Genomic DNA, 10,417 nt, shown 5'->3' with positions numbered 1-10,417 from the left:
GCAGGTAATGCTGCTGCCTGGATCTGACAGAGACCTGGGACACATTCAGAGTTCAATGGGTGCCCAAACCGTCCGTAGCGATCTTAGGAAGAAAGTCTGGGAACGCTTTGGAGCACAGGAAAGCCTTCTGGCGGAGCCCATCCCCAGTGGCTCAAGATGTGCTTCACCAAGACTGGATTTGACCCTGGAGAGTTGTTGTTATTGAGGATTTTAATGTTCGCTTGCGCTAGAGGGTGCTACTTCTTTGGTGTTTGGGAAAGATCACAGTAATGAGACTGTCTTCAATGTCTTTATTCCTTGCAAAGTTAGGCTGGGACTTTGAACATGTTGAGATTCGTATTACCATTCAGCATGGCCTCAAAATGAAACATATTGCTTAGCTGGGAAAAAGAGAATGTCTTGGCTTGGAAAGGAGTTTATACATCTAGGGGGCAAGGGTAAACATTTGGGTTAGACACAGTGACAAATGAAAGGAAAAACTGGTCAGCCTTGCCTTTTTTTCTCTCCATTTCAGAATTCCAGGATGAATGGATGTCTCAAAGAACTGAGAAATTGGAAAGAAAAATAAGGACAGGACAGCGAAGGCAGACACAGGAGATAATGAAGCTTTGGAATTCACTGCTGCAGGACAGATAATCAAAATCTCATGATAAAGTTTTCTAGGAGAAATAAAAGCGAAATACATTTTATGACCGCTACAGTCTTTTGGCTAAGATAAAGGTAACCAGATCCCAGGCATCGAGATAGAAAATGATGTGTTAGAGGTATCAGTAGGAAATGACTTCCCCTGTGTGCTGTGCTGCTCCGCTGGCTGTGCCTCCTCTGTTTTTGTTTCCACTTGCTGGAGGCATAGAGGAACAGCTATTGCTATAGGCAGCATCCCAGACCCGCAGCTGGGAAGGGGATACCTTACGCCACTCTGCTCAGCTCCCAGAGCATCTCCCTACCCTACCAGGTCCTCAGGAGGGGAGCAGGATCTTCCAGGACCTGGTGGATCCTGGCACAGAGAAGCTGGGGTCTGCCCATGGAGCTGAGAAGGGATGGCTGGACTTCATTTAGGGCAGATTGGGTTCCAGCAAGGGAAACTGGTCCAGAGGGTGCGATATATATGCTACATAATCCAGTGTGCTTGTTTATGGGATCATAAAACTCCCCTGGCTGGCACTTCCATTTGGCACCCACCAGAACGCATCTCCCTCGGGCAAAAAAAAGGTTAAAATGGGATTTGTTTTTAAGAGCCATGATGGCATTTTGCTGGTGTTTTATACAGGCTAATAGCAATGAAAGAGCTGGTTTTAAAGCTGGACTGATGTGTACCTACTGCATTTAAGACCACTTAGAACATGAAAGGAGGGCTGGAACAGAACCAATAACTGTTCTCAAATCCAGATGAATTTTACAGAGTAATTTTCTTCTAGAAACTTGACTTCCTTCCGGGGTTGATTTTGTCTTTTATGTGACTGCATTCTGATTGCTTTATTTCCAGCTTCCCCACATTTTGGACCGCTGTTGGCAAGAAGGAGGAAACTCTTCCTTACTGAAACTTTTATTAAGCAGTTATTAGTGTTTCCTTCTGATACTGAGTGACTTTTCTGTGTAGTGCCTTTAATGTACTGCTGCTGGAGGTGCAGAGGGCCTAAAGCATCACAGAACCATAGAATAAAATTGTAGAATCAACTGGGTTGGAAAAGACCTTTAAGATCATCAAGTCTCTGGGGCTGCCAAGGCCACCATTGAAACATGCAACTGAGGGCTTAATCTACATGGTTTGTGAACACTTCCAGGAACGGTGACTCGACCAGTGCCTTGGGAAGCCTGCTCCAATGCCTGGGCACCCTTTCAGCATTGTCTTTTAAAAATAGGTGGGGTTGCTCTGACAGAATCATGGGGGGGATGACCCACTATGGGAGTACCAGAATCCTCTGTTCAGGTTCCATCTGTACTTGCACCTAAATATAGAACTTGAACTAAGATACACTGAGCCTGTCCTCAACAGTTTGCTTTTGGGTCTCAACTAAAAAAGGTGTAATCATACTCTCTTGTCAGATATAGGATATACCTGTGGGTGATCTTTCTGCACTGAGAAGTGAATCACCTTCATATTCATGCAGTGCTGCTTGTTCTCAGCCTCTGTGCCCTGTGCAAACTCAATCCAGCATGTGCATTCGAATGCTTCTCTCATCAGCAGTTACACATTAGAGCAGGAGGTCAGCACTCCTGCACGTCATGTCACCTTTAATCAGCTGCCAGGGGGTTAATCGCAGACCAGCTCTCTGCAGACCTCTCTGTTGGTGTGGCCTGGAAAATCACAACTAGCCCGTGATAACTCCCTCTGTAAACAGATTACGGCTGGACCTCAGTGTAAAGGTGAATTAACCTATGAAATCGGTGATGCCAATGGAAATGAAAGCAAACTCAGGGTCTTTCCATGCGAGAAGAACCCATGTGAGACTGCAGGAAGCAGCTCCAAGAGGCAGCACTTAAATTAACGGCTGACCTGGTGAGAGGTTAGAGCAGACTAGAAGAGGGTCACAGCAGTCCTGCCAACCCCAATCCCCAAATGTATGTTTCCGCCAGGTCCCTCACCCTGGCTGGCCACGTGATAAAGAAGTTTGGGGAACTATGGTAGAAAACAACCCCTTTTTTTTACCGGAAGAATTTATTTTCTCCAGTTCGACTTCCCTGGGGACAGGAAGAGGCAGACAGAGATGTGATGGAGTGAGTGTGGGAGACTGGCACTTCAAGCAGCTTGCTCAGAGTGTCCGGCTCCAGCACAGCATCAGATGCTTAAAAATGGGCTTCAGGAAAGCCAGCACAGTGGGCAGGATCTGCCTGCTCTAACCCATAGGAAACCCCGAGGAAGGGACCATCCTGACCTTGCTGCTCCTCAGAACACAGCCTCCCTTCCCAGGGTTGTGGAGAGGAGCTTCATCTCAGCTGCTATTTATTATCCAGACCCTTCTTTAGGATTTATGTATCTATAGCTCTTCATGAAAGAAAAAAAGGGGGCGAGGAAAGGGAAAAGGGAAAGGTCACCCCTCTCTCTGTAAGGGAAGGATGCAGATCTCTAAGCCAGGCATTCAAGAAATAGGGAAATCAGGAATCAGTGTTTTCAGGTCCCCTCTCTGTCTGAAGGGACTTGAAGGACTACAAAGCATTTGGTAGAGTGCAAAAGGTCTCTCCACTTGGAATCCATCAGCTTCACATGAGCTAATGTATTTCATTGGAACAGTTGAAGGAAAGACATGGAGTGCAAGCATGCCAGTGTGAGAAATCATAGAATCATAGAATGGTTTGAGTTGGAAAGGACCTTGAGATCATCTGGTTCCAACCCCTCCAGCTCAGTGGCTGTTGTATTGGAGTTGGAAGCCTTGGGATTTGATCTACTCCAACATATGGACCTCTTCAATGGGACCCCTTTGTAACGTATAGTCATTTACAAATGACCACCCCAACACAGCACTTTTAGGGGGATTTTGCTTCAGAGTAATTTTAGCATGCCCAGCTGACTCCATTCCCATCGGGATACCCGCTTGTGCAGCCTCAGAGCTCTCCACAGGTGGTCAGGACCAGGCAATTCCCTCCAAAAACACATCCTGGCCCAAACTCAGATACTGAGAGACAGGGATTCGAATGCTCGGCAAGTGGCACAGCGTTACTGACACGTACTCGGTAGCGCGTAAAACAGAGAGGAAATGCCAAGGGCTGACCAGCTCCCGTCCTCCATTCACCCACGGTTTGGCTCCCAACCTTTGCTCGCTCCCTGCTCGCATGAAGCTGGAGGGAGAGCCACGTCCCGGGGGTGCCTCGCGGGGGGGTCAGCAGGTGGCGACAGAGAACGGGCTTTGGGGCCGGGGATCAGGGGGTGCGCGGTGCTCGGAGGGACCGCCCCTGGGGGGCTTCCAGCGGCGTTGAAATGGTTCTTGTTACGGGTCCTCCTAAAGACAGTGGGACCTATAAAAAGTTTCTTCTTCTTTTTACGCATTCCATATATATATTACATAGATCTGTATGGCCGCCGCAGCTGGACGGGGAGCCCGGAGGGACAGCCCAAAGAGCGGCTTGTGCCCGAGAGTGGAGACAGGGAGCTGCCGTACCTCAGGATCGGCCCTTGTATTTTCTCCTTGTAAGAACTCGAATATGTATGTGTGTGTATATATATATACATACACATATATATATTCGAGTATATGTGTGTGTATATATATACACGCACCTTTGTCGGAGGTGTGTATATAAATTCACTCCTTTGTCAGGGTGTATATATATACATATTTATATATACACATATATGCAGCTCCTTTGTCGCCTCGCGGGAAAAAAAGGAAAAGGAAAAAAAAAAAAGGAAAAAGAGGGGAGAAAAAAAGAGAAAAAAAAAAAAGAAAAAAAGGGGGGGAGGAAGAGATAAAAATGGAAAAAGAAAAAAAGTCTTTCGAGACTCCATTGCAAAAGGAAAAAAATAAAAAGGAGGCATCGCTCCTGCTGCACAGTTCATTCGCCTCCTTCTCGAGTCCCTCGGAAAGCAAGATTAAAGGGGAAAGTCGCAGCTGTATATTTATGTTTTCATTGCTAGAAGGGAATTGATTTCCTTGCATTTATTTTTGTAGTTGCAATACACAAGGGCGGATTTGCGTCACCAAAGCAACTTGCTGGTCGAGATAAAGTTGCACAAATATTGAAAAGGGAAGTGCTCGCGCTCATTATGAAGTTTTTCTCCGGAAGAAATAAGGATTTCTGCTGTATCCTAAAATACTAAAGCCGCTTCTATTTTGGGACAAATCTCGCAGGGACATCCGCTCATTTAGTCCGAGTTGGGACCTCTCAAAAAACAGGAGATGACCTGGACTGCAGCGAGCCCCGGGCTTCCTGCAGCCTTCTCCCTCCTTGCGCGGGGAGGAGGGGCCGCCGCCCCCGCGGCCGCGCAGCCCCTCTCCTCCCGGGAGGAAGGTGCGCGGCAGTGAGACCTGCGGAGGAACACCTCGGGGAGAGGGGATCCCGACAGAGGGAGCGGACGGGGCGGGGGTAATGCAGGTGCTCCTGGTTTCGCCCAGCGGAGGATGCGCGGGGTGCTGAGCCGGGTGCGGCCCCTGAAAGGCAGCTGCGCCCGCGGGCCCGGCTCCACAGCTCACTCGCCCTCGGGTGGGGGGGTGTCAAGTGCTTCATTACGACGTGCTGAGTGTTTCCTTTCGGGTTATTTCGGTCCCCGCGAGGTAACAGCGCCGAAGGAGCACTGTTCTGCCCGCCGGCAGCGGGGCCAGCGCAGCGATGAGATAAACTCCTAAAATAAAAGAAAAACACCCTGTTTGGGGGTATTTTTGGTGTCGTGTCGTTTCCCCCACCATCCCTCGACGGCCTGACTAGCCAGGATCTCGGTACCGGTGGCAGTTGCAGAGCTGACTCCTCTGCCCCCAATCCGGCCGGGCTCATGGCAGTGGAAATGATACAGGAACCGGAGTCGTTCGATCCGGTTTGAGAGCGAGAGGCTGGAGCCCGGCTCGTCACCGCGGGGAGGACAAGCATGAGGCAAAGGAAAGGGGGTTTCCGCTGTCGAAGCAGGAAGACCTCAAACTTAATCAACCAAGGTTTGTCTTCGGTTTTGGGACACCTCTTTGCAGGCCGGCCCCTCTTTATTTTTCGGTTTGGTGTCGTTAATATAAAGCAAAGCGAAGCGCTATAGGGAATCGGCCCAAGGAGCGCATCCCCCTTGCTCCCAGGTGGATTCAATATTCACACAGGAGCTACGGCTTCGTACTTCACGGGGAAAGAAACAGTTTCCCTTTCTGGTTCCCCGAAATCCTTCAGAATTTGGAAAGCTATTTGAGAAAATAATAATAATGGGTTTTGTAACAAAATCAAAGTAAACCTGCAATCGTCTGACCCGGGAGCCTGCTCAAAACGGCAGCGACTGGTTTACGTGTATGAAAACTAAAGGAATGTTGTGTTTCCGAGAGAGGTCGGGACAAATGTGGATGTTAAAAGGGAGAGAAAAAAGCGCAAAAGACGCTTTCATAAATTTCTCCCTAAATTATTGCAGCGAATACAGGTAATAATTATATTCTAAAGGGAAAAATGGGGGTGATTCAGTTATCAGGAGTTTGCAAAATTACAAATGGTTTTCCAGGTGAACTTGGTGTGGAAACAGTTGCAGCCTCTAGGCTGGAGAACATGGAAAATAGCTGTAGAACTACATTATGGACAAGCCGCTATTGATTAATTAATTAATTAGTCGCTGATAATGCAGGATCCAAGGTGTCCTGGGCCCGACATAGCTCAGAGCTCTCACAAACACAGAAGTTGCGTGCATCAGCACAGAATCATTTTCTTCCAGACTATCTCAGGCTCATTTATCCGGGAAGGAAACACATTTCCTAGGGAATCATTTCCAGGAGGATCCAACTGCTTCTAATCGCCAAGAACTGGCCTGCGCGTCCCTTTCAAACGGTTGGAAATCGCTGCAGCAAGAGCAGAGACATTTTTGAGGGTGGGGGGGTGTAAAAGTCAAGAGTGGAATTTGAGAGGGGGTGCCTTGCGGGGCAAATCAGTTCGGGATGGGGCGTGGGTACGGGACACCGCGCAGTTGCGCGCAGTTGCACCGTGTCCCGTGCCCACGCCCCGGCTCTTCATGGGCGTGTTCTGCGGGCGGTGCTGCCCTGCCCCGCGGATCGCCGATTGGACCGGGAGAGAGCGAAGGCTGATCCGGAGCCGAGAGTGTCGCTGCCAGAGAAAGTTTTGGGGAGGGGTAAATAATCCCCCCCCCCCCTCCGTGCGAGGAAAGGGGGTTTGGTTTGCGTTTGTTTTGTTTGCGCTGCTCCTCGTCCGCTCGCTCTCTCCGTCTCGCCGTGGGTTTTGGGGACTTTTTCCTTTTTCTTGCTGTTTTGGTTTTGGGTGGTAGTGGTGGTTGCCCCTCCGGCAAGTGCTGCTCCACCAGCCGCCTCTCGCCATATCTCCCCATGCGCCCGGGGCAGCGGGCAGCTCCGCGGCTCGCACCCGGGAGCTGAGCAGTGAAACATCGCGTCTCCTCCCCGGGCAGGATGTACACGGCCGGGTTGGCTCCTTTCTACGCCTCCAACTTCAGCTTGTGGTCAGCAGCTTATTGCTCAGCATCGGGGCCGGCAGCCGCCGGCTGCTTCCCGCTGGACACCGCGGCGGGGAAGAAGCCGTCCTTCTGCATTGCAGACATCCTCCACGCCGGAGGAGAGACGGCGGGGGGACCCACCGACAGCCTACCCGGAGCTCCCGGTACCGGGATGCCAGCGGCGCTGGGAGCCGTCCACCACGGCAGCCCCTTCCACGCCACCGCCTCACCGCTCCGGCCCACTCCCGTCGTGGCCCCCGACGCCCCGGCCGCCGCCTTCCCGCCGCGTCTCTCGCCGCTCTCGGCCGCTTACCACCCGCACCACCGGCCCCCGCACCACCGGTCCCCCGCTGCGGCGGCGGCGGCGGGCGGCGGTGGTGGCCCGGCCCCAGCACGGCTGCCCGGCGGCCACACGCCCGGTTCGGCGCCGGCTCCCGCCAGCAAGGACCTGAAATTCGGCATCGACCGCATCTTATCGGCGGAGTTTGACCCCAAAGTCAAGGAAAGCAACACGCTGAGAGGTAGAGAAACCGCCTTGTCCGCTTTCCGTGCTCCTTAATTTATAATCTAATAGTATTATTAGCGAAAGTTTTAAAACTTTATGATCTAGCCGAGAAAAGAGTTATTTGGGGGTTAAAAAAGAAGGATTATAAATCCAAGCCTTTAATAGCGCTCCCCAAACAGCCCGGCCTCGCGCAGGCAGCACTTGTGCCGCTGGCACACATAGCGATAGCGGGAACATCGCGATCGGAACGGCCTCACTTCCCTACGCGAGCCCGGGGTTTTTGCCTCCAAGGGCACAGCCTGTTTTAACAGCTTTCGCTGCAATATCCCCCCCTTTCTCCCTCCGCGGCGTATAAACATCTTGGTCAAGGGAGCGAATCTACCGGAGGATGCCGCATCGCCGGAGCACGGCCGCCTCTCCTAGGAGAGCCCCGGGGCACAGAGGCGGCTGCCCGGTCTCCCCAAGCCTCTCCGCCCGGGGCTGCCGGGTTGTGTCGGTTTCGGCCGCGGTATAACAGAGCTCTCCTTGTTCCTGTGCCCACAGATCTGACCTCCTTATTAACTACCAGCCGCCAAACTGGGGTTCATCTCCCCACCTTGCAGCCTTCCGCCGGCCAGTTCTTCGCGTCTCTAGACCCCATTAACGAGGCCTCTGCTATTCTGGGTCCCTTAAACACAAACCCAAGGAGCTCAGTTCAGCACCAGTTTCAAGACACTTTTCCAGGTACATCTCGTCCCTTGTCAACACTCCCTCCCGCGGCACAGGGCCCTCCGTCCCGGAGAAGCCCGGCCCCGAAGGGATAGGGTGTTTAATAGCGAGGCTCAGGTTTTGGGCGAAAGCCGGGCTGCGTGGGGGGGAGGAAGAGCCGATTAGGGCCTGACACAAAGCACCGTCACATTTAGAACAAAAATAATAACCTGGGCTGAGAGAAAAGGGGTAGGGAGGGGGGAGAGGAAAACATTCCGGTCCCAAACCGTTCCACCCTTGCCCTAGGAAGCACACGCTGCCCGGACCCAGCTGCGCCGGCCCGGGCCTTCCCAGCACCGCAGGCCAGCTGTTATTTTGATCGATTTAAGGCCCCCTTTCAGGCACCGACATTAATAACGCTGTCTCCTTCTCCCTCTCTCTTTCTCCTCCCGCTTTTCTCCCCCTCCCATCAGGTCCGTATGCAGTTTTAACCAAGGACACGCTGCCCCAGACATACAAGAGGAAACGCTCCTGGTCCAGGGCTGTTTTTTCCAACCTGCAGAGGAAAGGCTTAGAAAAACGGTTCGAAATCCAGAAATACGTCACCAAACCGGACAGAAAGCAACTGGCGGCGATGCTGGGGCTGACGGATGCTCAAGTAAGAACGGCCTCGGGTTTATTTCAAAACTTTACTTCCAGTTTATAGGGATACAGAGGACGTGTGGGGTGGTGGTAGTGTGTGTTTGCAAAGCTTTTTTGCCTTTCTTAATCCTTAGCGGGGTGGATGAGGAGCGCGATTTCGCCCCGAGCATCTCCTGCTCGCGGCGTTTCGCGGCCCGGTGCGGAGCTTTCGCGTTTGCTTTGGGCCAGGGCCGAGGCAGATAATCATCAGTGTGCGCTTTACTGAAGTGCAACTAGCTGTAGGAGGCAGTTTAGGTCAAAGGAAGTAGAAGCGAACACGCTATTTTTAATGTGTGTCGTTTCCCTCCCTCCCCCCCGTTTTATTCCTTTTTTCTTTTTCGTTCTAAATCTCTCCCCGAGTTGTGAAATCCTTAGTTCTGGGGAAGTGAAAAGTCTTCTTCAAACGGAATCATTAAACGCCACTCTGCAATGATTCCACTTTTGACGGCCCGCAGCGCACAGAATTGTATAACGCTGTGGTTTCTTGAGCAAGAGTTGGTTTCCTGGAAGAAGAAGTAGAAGGAGAGAGAACAGAAAAGACAAAAACAAACAAACGAAAAGAACCCCAACCCAAAACACCAACTCGGAGGGGGGGGTGGTATAGGTCGTAAATATAAACTAAAGCCACCTCTGCCGCTCACGGGTGCGGGCAGAGGGAGCTGAGGCCGGTGCCTCCTTTCTTCCGCGCTCTGCCTGTCCCCGGTGGAAGGCTTTGGGGCCGGGAGGTGTGCGGAGCGGTGCGCGGAGCGCGGTGCTGGCCGTGCCACCCGACTGAGGGCGGTGCGGCCGCAGGTGAAGGTGTGGTTCCAGAACCGGCGGATGAAGTGGCGACATTCCAAGGAAGCGCAAGCCCAGAAGGACAAGGACCCGACGCCGGAGCCGGAGGCCCAGCAAGCCACCGCCCCGCCTGCCGCCGCCGGGGACCCCGAGCGCAGCCCCAGCCGCTCCGAGGGCGACAGCGACAGCAGCGACGCCGACTCTCTCGACATGGCCCCCAGCGACACGGAACGGACTGAGGGTGCCGAGCGGAGCCTGCCCACCGCCGGGCTCGGCAAGTCCTCCGGCAGCACCGGCCTCCCCTCCCCGCCGCAACCAGCCGCTGCTGCTGCCAGCCCCGAGCCGCGGAGCGGCCTATAGACGAGGCGGCCTCCGCGCCCGGACCTGCGCTCTAATTTATCTCCCTTCCTCCCCGCCCCGGGAGCGCGGTAAGGCCGGCCCGGCACCGGCCCTCTCCCGCTCGGGGCGAGGGGCCGAGAATGCAGGAACCGCAGCCCCGGGAGGGCGGTGCGGGGGTCGGCCTCTCTCCCTCCGCGCTGCTCGCAGGAGAGCGGGATTTCTCTGTTCCCCCCTTATTATTTTTATTCTCCGTCTCCTGCCCCTTGTCCTCTCCAGGGAAATCCGAGCGAGGGACTCTGAGAACGTGCTCTAAAATCCCTCTCTTTTCCACCTCTTCTCCCCCACCCCGAACC

The 10,417-nt window shown here is 53.1% G+C and overlaps 1 protein-coding gene across 1 annotated transcript; it reads left to right on the top strand.

The window, feature by feature from the left end:
• Positions 1-7,031: 7,031 nt before the first annotated feature.
• HLX (H2.0 like homeobox) lies at positions 7,032-10,085 on the top strand (the record flags this gene model as incomplete). Its single annotated transcript, XM_080616085.1, has 4 exons — positions 7,032-7,596; positions 8,124-8,303; positions 8,741-8,925; positions 9,741-10,085. 4 exons carry the CDS (start codon positions 7,032-7,034, stop codon positions 10,083-10,085), a joined length of 1,275 nt encoding a protein of 424 aa, XP_080472211.1.
• Positions 10,086-10,417: the final 332 nt, after the last annotated feature.

This window comes from Psittacula echo (assembly GCF_963264785.1).
Source record: "Psittacula echo genome assembly, chromosome: 4".
In the NCBI taxonomy this organism is placed as follows: Eukaryota; Metazoa; Chordata; class Aves; order Psittaciformes; family Psittacidae; genus Psittacula; species Psittacula echo.
Note: the sequence above shows the minus strand (reverse complement) of the source record. Positions and strands in the feature narration are given on the sequence as shown.